The sequence below is a fragment of the Oryx dammah genome, unplaced genomic scaffold (assembly GCF_014754425.2).
Source record: "Oryx dammah isolate SB20612 unplaced genomic scaffold, SCBI_Odam_1.1 HiC_scaffold_4, whole genome shotgun sequence".
Taxonomy (NCBI): domain Eukaryota; kingdom Metazoa; phylum Chordata; class Mammalia; order Artiodactyla; family Bovidae; genus Oryx; species Oryx dammah.
Genome location: NW_024070188.1, coordinates 12,532,410 through 12,546,295, shown reverse-complemented (window position 1 = coordinate 12,546,295; position 13,886 = coordinate 12,532,410). Strand labels below are relative to the sequence as shown.

At 36.9% G+C, this 13,886-nt stretch overlaps 1 protein-coding gene across 1 annotated transcript; it reads left to right on the top strand.

Moving 5' to 3' along the window:
• Positions 1-3,804: 3,804 nt before the first annotated feature.
• Positions 3,805-11,725, top strand: CENPW (centromere protein W). The gene is made up of 3 exons (XM_040238983.1): positions 3,805-4,129; positions 9,593-9,706; positions 11,602-11,725. Exons 1-3 carry the CDS (start codon positions 4,004-4,006, stop codon positions 11,626-11,628), a joined length of 267 nt encoding a protein of 88 aa, XP_040094917.1. The 5' UTR covers positions 3,805-4,003; the 3' UTR covers positions 11,629-11,725.
• The last annotated feature ends 2,161 nt before the right edge of the window (positions 11,726-13,886 follow it).

Genomic DNA, 13,886 nt, shown 5'->3' with positions numbered 1-13,886 from the left:
GTCAAAACCTTTCACAAACTATGAGCTTCTACCTGTGAAAAGTGTAACAGTTTCTGCTCAGTCATTTCCAACTCTACAACACCATGGACTGTAGCCCATCAAACTCCTCTGTTTATGGGATTCTCCAGACAAGAATACTGGAATCAGTTGCCATTCCCTTCTCCAGGGTAACTTCCTGACCCAGGGATTGAACCCTGGTTATCCTATATTTCAGGCAGATTCTTTATAGTCTGAGCCACCAGGGAAGCCCAAGATTCTACCTAAACAGTGTTAATTACAATTAACACTTTTTGTAACATTTTGCTGATGAGCACAAAAGCACAAGACAGAAATAATCTTTTAAATCATTCATTTCATTTAAAATGATCCAAAAATGTTAGTTCACAGGAATACATTACCTAGTAATATTTTCTATATGTATGCATTAGTACAACTTATGAAAAGGAATCCTAAAGGAAATTAATCCTGAATATTCATTGGAAGGACTGATGCTGAAGCTTCAATACTTTGGCCACCTGATGAGAAGAGCTGACTCATTAGAAAAGACCTTAATGCTGGGAAATATTGAAGGCAGGGGAGGAAAAGGGGACGACAGAGAATGAGATGGTTGGATGGCATCACTGACTCAATGGACATGAGGTTGACCAAGCCCCAGGAGATGGTGAAGGACAGGGAAGCCTGGCGAGCTGCAGTCCATGGGGTTGCAAAGAGTAGGACATGACTGAGGGACTGAAAAACGTGAAAAACAAAATCAAATTATTTTCCAAGATTTTGTCACACATCAGAAGATATTGTCGATTTTTAGCTTTTTCTAATGAAAGTAATTTTCTTATAGAAGTATTTTAATGAAATTTATTCAGTAAACAAACCATATATAACATCAGTTACCTAAAATATGAAACATCTTATTAATTCTTTAGGTATGTTTATTATGAATATTGGATAACATTAAAATAGTAAAACAAAATTATCCATCTTCCTAGTACCTAAAAACTGTTCATATTTTGGTATGTTTCCTCCCAGTGTTGTGTATGTGTACATGCATTCAATATGCTTGGAATCATATTATATTTAGTTTGGTGTACAGGTATTTTTCTCCCATTTGGCACAAACTTGGACTTTCTTCCAGGCTATTAATAACTTTCATAAATGTCATTTTTAACCTGGCTATAGTAATAGTTAACTGAATGCATGTACTCAAATTTACACATTAGACATGTATTTAAAACTTAAAAAAAAAACCCTCTCTGCATAAAATGTATCTTATATTTAGGGTAATTTCCTTAGGATAGATTTTGAAAAACAAACTCATCACTGTTTTAAAAAGAATCTTAGCAGCATCAAGAAATGTCGTCAAGAAAAGACAAAAATTCTCAGTAGCTTAATTGTTTCTCATTTACAGCAACTTCTTAGAATAACATGAGAGTAGGTAAAATCCTTCAATAGTTTTCTGTGAATACATTTTATTTTTGTCTTTTCAAAGTAAACAGCAGTATCAAAGGGGACTTGCCCTTTTCAAATGAAAGCAAAATTTACTTTAGAAGAAAAAATTGGGGATAAAGAAAGGGATGTATTTATGTTGCTGATGTCAAGATCCTGTCTAGATCTTGTCCTTCCTATCTAGATTCCCTTTTACTTTCCCTGGATTTGGAGTCAAAGGCTGTCATCACTCAAAGCATGTCTAGTTTAGGGGGAAGAGTCTAGTTGTGTGGTTAGGGTTTCAATAGCTGCCTTGTGATTTTTTACTCTTTAGATCAAAGGAACTTAAATTATTGAAAAACCATAAGAGAAAATGAGGCCATTTTGAACATTTAAATTATGATGAAATTTACTAATATTTTACTCTGTGACTCTACTAAATGAAGCTGAAATCTATAAACAAATAAATTAAAAACTTTAAAAAAGAAATATGCAGAATTTAGATGCTTCCTTTACACTTAAAGACAGTATAACATAATGGAAAGTTGAAAAGGAGTAATGTCTTAAATTTTCCACATAAACTCTTTTACTCAGAGCCACTTAAACTCTCTATTTAATTTCATGTCAAATAGAAACAATAACACCCATTTGGGCCTTACTAATGTTATAATTTTGTTAAATCAAATAAGATCATGTGTAAGGACATACTTCATTACAGGGATAAATACAATTATTACCATCATATTCTATTCAAATATTCTTTTAAATATGTAAAGCTTTAAAAGCAGAAGGCATCACCCAATGTCAATGCACAGATGCAAACAGAGTGGATTGAGATTTTTAATTTAAGCAGAGCTAGGTTTTTGTCAAGTGGTGTGAGGGAAAAAAAGAGCATGAAGAGAGTTAAGGAGAAATGCAAGGCAATATTATGATGATGTACAACAGACTACAGAAAGGAGGATAAAAATATAGATTAAGGTTAAAGGCACAGTAGAGACAGAGAGGACACAGATCCCAGTGGCATGTAAGAACTGTTGAAGTGGAGATACTGGAGGGAGTGATGTCAAGAGAGAAGGTTGAAGAGTAATGCAACTGAACTGAAACTGTGGAAAGGTATTAGCAATGACAAGGCCTAGTGTATGAACACAGGTGTAAATAGCTCATAGGGTGAAAGATAAGATTATTGGCAGAGTGAGAGCTTGAAAATGGGAGGCCAGATAGATCATCCATGTGGATACTGAAAGCACAATAACTACCACAGCAGTCGTGTCCAACTCTTTGGGACCCTCTGAACTGTATCCTGCCTGGGTGCCCATGAGATTCTACAGGCAAGAATACTGGAGCAGGAAGCCATTCTCTTCTCCATGGGATCTTTCCGACCTAGGGAGCAAACCTGCATCTCCTGAATTTCAGGTGGATTCTTTGCCAGCTGAGCCACCAGGGAAGCCCAGTAACAGAGGTAATTAAAATAAATCACAGTGATACCAGAGTGGTCAGACTAGCAGTGCCAACATAACTTAAGTACTTGTTAGAAATGCAAATTCTAAAGTCTCATCCAGACCTATTGGGACTTCCTAGGTAGTGCGAGTGGTAAAGAAACACCCTGCCGTTGCAGGAGAGGCAATAGACCTGTTGGATCCCTGGGTGGGAAAGATTCCCTGGAGGAGGGCAGGGCAACCTATTCCAGTATTCTTGCCTAGAGAATCCCACGGACAGAGTGAGTAACCTAGTGGGCTACAGTCCACAGGGTCCTAAAGAGTCAGACAGGACTGAAGTGACTTAGCGCAGGCATATCCAGATCTATTAAACCAAGAAACCAGTGGATGGTGCTTCAGGTGCTGTAGGATGAAGTCTGAGAACTTGTAGGAGTGGCACGGAAAATGGAAGAGTTAACTGCTTGCAAATGAAGATTTCAAATAGGTAGCATTTAAACTACACCAGAAGTTATTGCAAGGTTAAGCAGAGAGGGCTTAAAATTAAAGAGAGCAGCATTTGTAAAGAAAAGCTTGACTCATGAAAAGACTTCAGGTAAGATCAGACAAAATCATGTAAAAGCGAAAAATATTAGCTGCTAATATTAGAAAATCAAGCCCTGCTAAGAAGGCATTGGTTCTTTAAGAAGCCTGATAAAACATGACAAACTTCCTTCTATTCATCTACTTTTTCGTTCATTGGTCTTAGGCTCAGTAGAGAGTGAAAGCTGGGACAGTAACCGTGACTGCCTTGGCATACCAGCATTTTACACAAATTTCCAAGATCTTTGTGGCACACTGGAGAAATCGCTTCCAACAGCTACTTAAGGTGAAACCCGCAACCCTCCCAGTCTGTGACGTCATGGAACGTCCACCAAGGGTGTGTTCCACCAACATCCGGGCGCCAAGGGGAGGGTTTGCGCGCCCCCAACGTCACTACCGGGCGCCGGGCGCGCTCTGTGGCGGCAGATTCGAACGTTCCGGCTGGGGTCTCGGGGCCTGTGGGAACGTCTGAGTCGGGGCTCTTGGTGTACTCGCTGGCGTGAGCTTCCGTGCGGTGCAAGGAGGACCCGGGAAGTTGAGGCGGCTGCTGCCAAAACCCGAGGGTGAGAATGGCGCGCTCGACCACGGTCTCGCAGAGGAAGATGACAAGGCGCAAGGCTCCTCTCGGCTTTCTAAAGCGCGTTTTCAAACGACAGAAGCCTCACCTTCGTTTGAAGACGAGTAGCGACCTACTGGTGAGATTTTGTCCCTTCATAGGCTGGCAGTGGGGCGGGGATGGATCGGGGAAACAACCCCCCAGCCTGTATTTCTCCGCCCCTCCAGCCAGTCTGCTAAAGCTCCAATAAATACTTGGACCACCCAATGCGAAGAGTCCACTCATTGGTAAAGACTCTGATGCTGGAAAAGACTGAGGGCAAGAGGAGAAGAGGGCAACAGAGGATGAGATGGTTGGCTGGCATCACTGACTCAATGGACATGAGCTAGAGCAAACTCAGGGAGAATAAGGAAGGACAGGGAAGCCTGGTGTGCTGCAGTTTATGGGGTCGAACATGACTTAGCGACTGAATAGTAACAGCCCAGTCTAGCTCTTTTGAGGCCTACGTTTGAGGCATTCGCAGCAAAACCTGGGCCTGTTAGTATTCCCGACGCTGAGTTGTTTTGGGGCCCGCTGAAATGTAGATATCCTGACCTTTTTTTTTTTTTTTTTAACGGGAGCCTTTTAGCCACATCAGTTTAAGGAATAAACTAACTGCTTTTAGTTTTTCAATATCACTCTTCAGGAGCGCAGTCTGTGCCTAGTGAAATTTGTGAAGGTTTGAAGATAGAGTTTTTTAAAAATAGATTTTGAAATTCAGGGTGGGTTACTTTCATTTAACTACTGTAAAAGACATGCTTTTCAAAAGTGCATTTCTCCTGGTCTTCTTTCCTTCGCCTTCTCTTTACGTTATTAAATACTTTATTAAATACATTCCCGTGTCTTCTGCTTCAGCTTACTTACTAAAGAACACTGATCCAAAAGTTTGTAAGTAGTATGCTCCCAAGTGTGAATTCATTTTCCTAGACAGGGAGAACACCTATTAGTTTAGTTTTCAAGCCAACTGTTAAAATTTTACCTGACTCATAGTAACTACTGCATAATGCTCACCTAATAAAAAATGCTCACATTCAAACCACTCTTAATATTTCTGTTTTGAACTAAACTGAGGGCTTTTATGTTGAATGCCTGGAATATATTATCCCTCTAACAAAATGAACACTTTTCCCTGGGTTTGCACCGTAGGAGGCATCTCCTGTGGTTTGTTATAAGAGCTCTTGGAGTAAAGGAGCCAGTACAGGTGGGCACCTAATTTCCAGGAGATCAAGGATGAAGAATTGTGAATAATAGGGATATATGACATGGAGAGTGTCTTCGGAATGCAATCATCTGTTCCTAAGCTACACTGTTTTTTTTAATTTCTCCCTCACCTCCCCATCTCTTTTCTCTGTAGCCTCTGCTGGTTCTCTACTGCCTCTCCTAATTTTAGGATTTCTATTTTTGCTAGACTACTTAAAATTTTTTTTTCATATAAAAGTGGCCTTTCTAACATCTCCTGTCCTTCTTTTTGGTTCCTTTCTTAGACTCTATATGAAAAGACAATATATAACTGTTTTATTACCTTCTTTTGCCGAAGGTAGTGATTAAGGTGGCACAAGTGAGCTGTATTAAAGTGAAATTGATTTTCAAAAGAATTTTAAGTTATTAATTGTGAAGTTTTCACTGGTGTTGGGGTTCTAAATGGAGGGGAAGGAGATTACAAGTTGGTGCAAATTTTTGGCCAGAAATTTCTCAAGTAGTCAGATTCCTCCCACATTCACTCTTGCCTGCCCCAAAGTGACCCATGGACAGGTGGGCTCTGTTGTGGAGTCGGATCCAAGTGGTACAGGAAAGGATGGGAGGTGAAATTCTAAGCATTTGCAGTGGTAGGGGAAAGGAAGTTCTTTTGGCCACTGTCTATCCCTAGATTGTATGCTTATCGTTGGCTTTATTTCTCCTTCACAGTCTTATATATGTCATGCATCACTCTGGTTTCTTTACTTTTGGTTTTCTGCTTACCATTGGCACTTAATCTTACCCAGCAGGTGTCCCACATCATCCATAAACTTCTCTATGATTGAGGCAATCTGTTTTTATTTCTTTTTTCCTAAATTTTGATAGCCGTAAGAGTTTATATCATACAGTTTAGCTACTGGGACCCTGACAGTGTTCTCTTAAGAGTTTTGTGTGTCAGTGTTGTCTCCCAGTGTGGTACACAGCTTCTTGAAAAGAAGGAATCATGCATATCTCCCTTTGTGTCTCCCATTGTCTTTAACAGAAAACTAATCTACTTCTCTGCTGTCTTTGCATAAGATGTTTCTTCTGCGTGAAGACGTCCTCATTCCACTCTGCTTGGCAAACACCAGTTCTTTCAAAATTGAGTTCAAATGCCTCTTACTCAGTGAAGTCTTCCTTCATCATCTTAGAAACGATCTATCTTATCTTCCATTATCATCCGCTGTCACACATTTGTCTTTAGTTTCTTTCGGGTTTTATTCTCCCATCTGACTGGGAACTTTGACAAAATTGGGAACTTTTTGTATTCCTTGTGTTTATTCCTTGAACATTCTGAGTGTACAGTTTGAGAGTGATGTAACTATATATGGATTGATATTTCTAACATTTTATTCATAACTTCCTTGTGTTATAGTTCTCCTGCACTGGCTTTTTGTTGTTGTTTTATTTTATACCTTACTTGATTGTATGTCACCGGGCCAGTACTGGGGAGCATATGTTAATCTCAGATTGTTCAGCTTTCTTGTGGCTGAGTTAGTTTTTAGATTTATCATTAAGTGATACTGTGCAAATATCTGAGTACTTACGGTTTATGTAAAACTCAAAAGTGCTATGAGAAAGTGAGGAGGAAGTCATGCTGGCTCAGTCTTTGTGGATATTTCTTTCTAAATTATCTTTTGGCTTACCTCTCAAGGAAGCTAATTTTTAAATTTTCCCAAAGTAAGTTCTTAATGGAATGGCTTACCTTTCCTAAGGTTGAATGTCTACCTGAAACCTTAAAATTTGCTTTTTTCTGACCATTTTAATTTAAACCTTAGTGCACTTGAGTGGCACCAGTTAACTGTTTTATGACAGAGAAATAGGTTGTTTAAAAAAAAAAAATTCTGATGTTAAAAAAAAGTAGTGTTAATTCAGTGTCTATGTTTCATGCCCATGAAGAGTAAAGGACTCAAGTCTCAAAACAGAATGTGGTTTATTTGAGATTGCCTAAAAATTTTTTTTTGCTTAATTTGGGGAGATATGGATGGATTTTTTGCTCATGCAATGACAATTATTGACTACTTAACTACATATTGGGCCACAGGCTAAAGTTCACTAGGATACAATGTCTGGGAAGGTAGACATGGTTTTGCCCTTACATTGAAAAAGAGAGGTGAGAAATTGCTGCCTAATGTATGTGTATGTACAGTTATAAGAAGTTCAGGGTACCATAGATTCATATAACCTTATGTATTGGGAGGACTTGGCCTTTCAGTATAAACCAGTAGCATGGCAGTAGGCAAAATTGTATTTGAATACTGAAAGAAATTCAGAAGGCCTAGCATAGAACTAGAAGCTGGAAAAGGTGAGACGGAATTATAAAAACCTAGTCAAATGGGGTTTAGTATTAAGGAATTTGGAGTTTATCCTGAGGGTATCTGGAAGCTATTTAGGTTTAGAAGTAGAGAATGAAGATGAATGGAGGAAATTGTTGCCATATTATGGAATGTTTTTGTTCCAAAAGGAAATGGTATATTATAGGAAGTTTAAACATATTTTGAATGACATGGTATAGTGTAAAGAATCAATTGGGTGATTTACCTCAGAGTTCTTATGAAAGTTAAAGAAGACCAAAAGAATATCTCCTTCCAAAGGTTCTCTGTCATGTTCAGTTTAAATCCCCTACTACTCTACTTTCCCCAGTTATCACTAAAACATTCCTAAACATCAACAATCCACTAAAGATCTCTGCTGTATAATAATAATAAGTAGTAATTTAAAGGACCACATTACCTAGTTATTTAGCATTTAGTGAATTGTGGGGGAAGTTAGGTATTGTGTATTAATTGATCTCACTGCAAAGAATGTGTAAAAGTGAAAGAAAGTGTTAGTTGCAAATTTTGTCTGACTCTTTTCGATGCCATGGACCATAGCCCGTGAGGCTCCTCTGTTTGTGTAATTCTCCAGGCAGGAATATTGGCGTGGGCTGCCATTCCCTTCTCCAGGGGATCTTCCCAACCCAGAAATCGAACCCAGGTCTCCTTCATTGTAGCTGGATTCTTTACCATCTGAGCTACCAGGGAGGCCCAAAGAATGTGTACCATTAAGTAAACGACCAAAGAAGTTATATGTTAAAGATACTGTTTAATTGAACCTGAATTGGTAGTGCCTTCAGGCACCTGGCAGAAACAAAGGATGGAGTATTACCAATAATTTAAACACAAGAGCACTAGACTCAATACTAGTGGGGAATTGAAATAGGGCAGCAACTCACTTTAGTCTTGCTTTTTTTTGAATTGAGAGTTATATTTTATTTGGTGGAAATTTTTAGGATACATTCTCACTTGGGTTTTGTGCTCTGATTTAACTGCTTTCAAGGTATATGCATATAGAATGAGTAGCACTTTTTGATTGACTAGTGAACTTTGAGTAATATATTTAGCAAAATTTACATATTCAAATAGTGAGGTTAAATAAAGATACATATGTATATACGCATATCTTATGGTACATATATATTTTACATGCATGTAGAAGTTGTTTCTGTAAGAATATGCAAGAAACTGGCAATCAGAGTTGACTGCGGAATGATGTTGAAGAGAGGTTTACTTTTGTCAGTTTATCTTTATAGATATTTTGCTTTATATGTTAATTTGAGATAACTGTAGGTTCACAAGAAGTGGCAAAAATAGTACAGAATTCCCATTTGTTTTCTGCAGCTTCCTGTGATGCTAATATAACTCCAGTTCTTTGTGCAGTTTTGAATTTTGTATTCTCTGCTTATTTTATCTAGTTTAAGGCTATTTTAAAAGAAATTTTAAAATTATTAATAGTAGATATGATTATTCTCATGTTGTTGTATGACAAGTAACTTGACCTTTGTATCTAATCTTTTCAATTAAATAAACTTTAAAAATTTCAATTATTAAATTGTTTTTGATTAGACATTTTAAATAAAATATATTCTTAAAAAATTTTATACCTTGGATTGTAGAATGAGAGATGATTAGCCTTAAATACAGTAGTTGATATGTTTTTCTTAGGGGGAATTTTAAATTACATTGGAAACTTAACTTTAGTTGGAATGGAAAACAAATATTTGTTCTTATTAGAGTCCTGCCTAAGTTTTGATATAATGATCCTTTAGAGTAATACTATTGTCTATGGCCTTTGGTCAGCTTTACACATCCTTGTTTCATATATTGTAGTAACTAAGTCTCTTTTTTATGAAATTTTAAGATGGACCTATATTAAACTGTATTCTGTGTTACCGTAAATAAAAGTTAAGTGATTGAATCACAGTAGTAAATAGTGCAGCATTAAAATTTGGGATCTTCTTTTTAAAAGTCGTTATCTCAAAATATCAATGTTTGAGTTTAAAAATTGTTTTGAATTTTCTCTTTTATAGGTGCATCTGAACTGTTTACTCTTTGTTCATCGATTAGCAGAAGAGGCACGGATAAATGCTTGTGGGAGTAAGTGTGCAATCATTAAAAAGGAGCATGTACTGGCTGCAGCAAAGGTAAGATCTGAAATTCTCTTCTTGAGCACAGTTACCTTAAAACACTACCTAGTTCGTCACCTCTGCCTGATTTAGATTCCTTATTCAGTTTCCTTGACTGAGTTGATGCTTAGTTTTTCATGAGTTTTAATTACAGAGTTAGATTTTCTTTATTATGTATAGTATGGATTTCTGATGGAAAGATTCATGGCCATTGCTTTATTGCTTTAGAGGAAAATGAATGTTTGACTGCTAATCTGTGTGATCTGTAGTAGCATTATTACCTTAAAATTTATGAAAACTTTTCTTCTTGACCATTTTAAGTTTACCTAATTATTTTTCTAAATTTGTTTTGAGTTGAGTGACTTCTAAATCAAATTGCTTGCATAAGCAGAGAAGATTGCTTGTTAGTGATACTTCTATATAATGTAAGAGTGTGATAACTTAAGGCAGAGTTTTTTTCCGTATATGTTCCCAAGATTATTTTCACTTGAATATTCCCAAGATTATTTTCACTTGATGTTAATAGATGCCGCAACAGCAAAGTCTTCTGGGGTCAGATAAGTTTATATAACCTAACATACTATACCTCCCTGAATAGTTACAGTGTTATGTATAGAGAGCTCATTTCTGTGAGACTATGCAAGAAACTGGCACATGGTTCACTGGGGGATGATGTGAAAAAGAGACTTATTTTTTATAGTTTACCTCTTTAGAAGCATTTTTTATTTAACATTTAAATATTTTGAACTAATTATAGACCCATGAAAGTTACAAAAATACTATACTATTTCCACTGTACCTTTTGTCCAGCTTCCCACAATGTGAACATTTTTATATAACTGTAGTTATGTAAAGTTATGAGAAGTTATCTTATATATGGTTATATATTTAGTTATCAAAAGTTATAAGAAATACACCAGTAATTTGTTGAACTCTGTTTAACTTACCTTTTGGTAAATTTGGTTGTATAATGTACTTAGAATTTTGTAAATGAATTTGAGTATGTAGTATTTTATTTTGCAGTCCACATATTAATATCTTGTAGAACAGAGAAGTACTGGCCTAGGGTATAAATCTATTTGATGACTTACGTGAGAGTCTAGAAATGGCATGCCCTGGCATTTTTTAAGGGGCTTTCAATTCTCTTACAATTATAAACATTTCAACTAGTTTCTGCACTGTTAAAGTCAATGTAAGTGTTTTCTGCAGGTAAAGCAAGGCTTAAGAACATGAGGAGTCTATGTGTGTATCTTAAATTTAGGATTGGTTTGCTTTTATTAGTGAATTATAAGTAGGCTTACCTAAAAGAAGGTAAGTTCTTTAAAATAATTTTTTTGTATATATATATTCTGGTCTCTAATGTTCTTTGTCCTTTACAACTTAAGACTTCATTTTGTTTACTTTTTGTTCTGGGCTTCATGTTGTGAAAATTATCTACGTAACAAGGTTTTCAGCTTGAGATGACTGGCCTTAGTCTCTGATATAATTCCACCCTAAATAGAGGAAATTTGGTGTTTGGATGAATTTGTATTGCTTTGTGGTTGTTACATTCCTGGTTTTAATAGGATTTCTTAATTCCCTGAATTACTAAATTTTCTATAAATCTTAAGTTGGGAGCCATTAATCTGGACACTTTGGGCACAATTGAAGAAATTAACATCTAGAAGTGACTATTATAAAACTAGATTTTGAGAATCTAGGCATGTTTCACATTCTCTGAGAGAATTAGACTATTTTAGAGAAGTCTAAGACAATTTGTAAGTCAAAAGATTCCCTAATCACATTCCAAATTGGCTTTTTATGGATTCAGAGACTTGCATATTATACACATAGGACTTTTAAACTTTTTGTTGAGTAATTGTGTTTTATTTGCCCTAGGAATAATGTAAATCTTCATTTTTTCCCCCTCACAGGTAATTCTAAAGAAGAGCAGAGGTTAGAAGTCAAAGAACACATATTTGAAAATTGTATGATGTATATTTTAGGTGGTAACATCAAAGTAGTTAACATTGTGTATTAAAATATTGGCTAGTTGAAGGATGTGTGTATTTGTATGTTTTTTGCTGATATTGAAATATTTCAAACACATAGAACTATATAATCTTTGTTTTTGAGGAATTATTTCAAGTTCATCCTACTTCCCTTTTGTTGGTATTGCAAATGTTTTACATATCAAAAATGAAATCTTAATGTTAGCTTGTTAGCTCCCCACAAACACTGCACATACAACCCCCCTCATACCCCTATCATCTCTAAGCCCTGGCAACCACTAATCTGTTCTCCATCTCTATGTTTTTGCCATTGTGATGGAATCATACAGGTATTGACTTTGGGGAATTTGATTTTTTCAGTTGTCTTAACTTTCTTGATCCTCCAAGTTGTTGCGTATAGCAGTTTGTTCCTTTTTTATTACTGAGACATCCTATTCCCTGGTATTTATGTACCACAGTTTGTATAGCTATTTATTCATTAGGAATATTTTGGTTATTTCTAGTTTTTTTGGTTATCATAAATAAAGCTGTTATGAACAGTTATGTACCAGCTTTTATGGCATTTTAATTTCACTGGGATAAATGCCAAAGAGTATGATTGCTGCTGGGTTGAGTGGTAAGTATATGTTTCAGTTCAGTTCAGTCAGCCAGTTGTGTCTGATTCTCTGCAACCCAGTGGTCACACCAGGCCTCCCTGTCCATCGCCAACTCCCAGAGCCTGCTCACACTCATGTCCATTGACTTGGTGATGCCATCCAAACATCGCATCCTCTGTCATCCCCATCTCCTCCTGCCTTCAATCTTTCCCAGCATCAGGGTCTTTTCAAATGAGTCAGTTCTTCACAAGTATTGGAGTTGCAGCTTCAGCATCAGTCCTTCCAGTGAATATTCAGGACTGATTTCCTTTAGGATTGACTGGTTTGATCTCCTTGCAGACCAAGGGACTCTCAAAGCCTTCTGCAACACCACAGTTCAAAAGCATCAATTCTTTGGTGCTCAGCTTTCTTTATAGTCCAACTCTCATATCCATACATGACTACTGGAAAAACCATAACTTAGACTAGACGGACCTTTGTCTTCAAAGTAATGTCTCTGCTTTTTATTTATTTATTTATTTATTTTTAAATTTATTTATTTTTTATTTTACTTTACCATTCTGTATTGGTTTTGCCATACATTGACATGAATCCACCACGGGTGTACATGCATTCCCAAACCTGAACCCCCCTCCCACCCCCCCTCCCTACAACATCTCTCTGGGTCATCCCCGCGTACCAGCCCCAAGCGTGCCATATCCTGCATCGGACATAGACTGGCAATTCGATTCTTACATGATATTATACATGTTTCAATACCATTCTCCCAAGTCATCTCACCCTCTCCCTCTCCCACTGAGTCCAAAAGTCCGTTATACACATCTGTGTCTCTGCTTTTTAATATGCTGTCTCGGTTGGTAATAACTTTTCTTCCAAGGAGCAAGTGTCTTAATTTCATGGCTGCAATCACCATCTGCAGTGATTTGGGAGCCCAAGAAAATAAAGTTTGTCACTATTTCTATTGTTTCCCCTTCTGTTTGCCATGAAGTGATGGGACTGGATGCCATGATCCTAGTTTTCTGAATGTTGAGTTTGAAGCCAACTTTTTCACTCTCCTCTTTCACTTTCATCAAGAGGTTCTTCAGTTCCTGTTCACTTTCTGCCGTAAGGGTGGTGTCATCTGTTATCTGAGGTTATTGATATTTCTCCCAGCAATCTTGATTCCAGCTTGTGCTTCATCCAGCCTGGCATTTCACATCATGTATGCTTCATATAAGTTAAATAAACAGGGTGACAATATACAGCCTTGATGTACTCCTTTCCCAATTTGGAACCAGTCTGTTGTTCCATGTCTGGTTCTATCTGTTCTTGATCTGCATATAGATTTCTCAGGAGGCAGGTAAAGCAGTCTGGTATCCCCATCTCTTGAAGAATTTTCCACAGTTTGTTGTGATCTACACAGTCAAAGGCCTCAGTGTAACAAATAAAGCAGAAGTAGATGTTTTTCTGGAATTCTCTTGCTTTTTCTACAGTAAATGTTTTTAAAAAAGAAATGGCCAAATTGTTTTCCAGAGTGGCTGTACCATTTTGTATTCCCACTAGCAGGTTGTGAGGTGGTAATGTTTTCCTTATTCTCATGAACACTTGATAGTTATTTTTTACTTTAGCTGT

What these genes read in the sequence shown, in the direction of transcription:
- CENPW (XM_040238983.1), top strand. Translation starts at nt 4,004, where the DNA reads ATGGCGCGCTCGACCACGGTCTCGCAGAGGAAGATGACAAGGCGCAAG. An exon ending in AGACGAGTAGCGACCTACTG is followed by an intron (nt 4,130 to 9,592) that starts GTGAGATTTTGT and finishes TCTCTTTTATAG; the next exon opens with GTGCATCTGAACTGTTTACT. An exon ending in ATGTACTGGCTGCAGCAAAG is followed by an intron (nt 9,707 to 11,601) that starts GTAAGATCTGAA and finishes TCCCCCTCACAG; the next exon opens with GTAATTCTAAAGAAGAGCAG.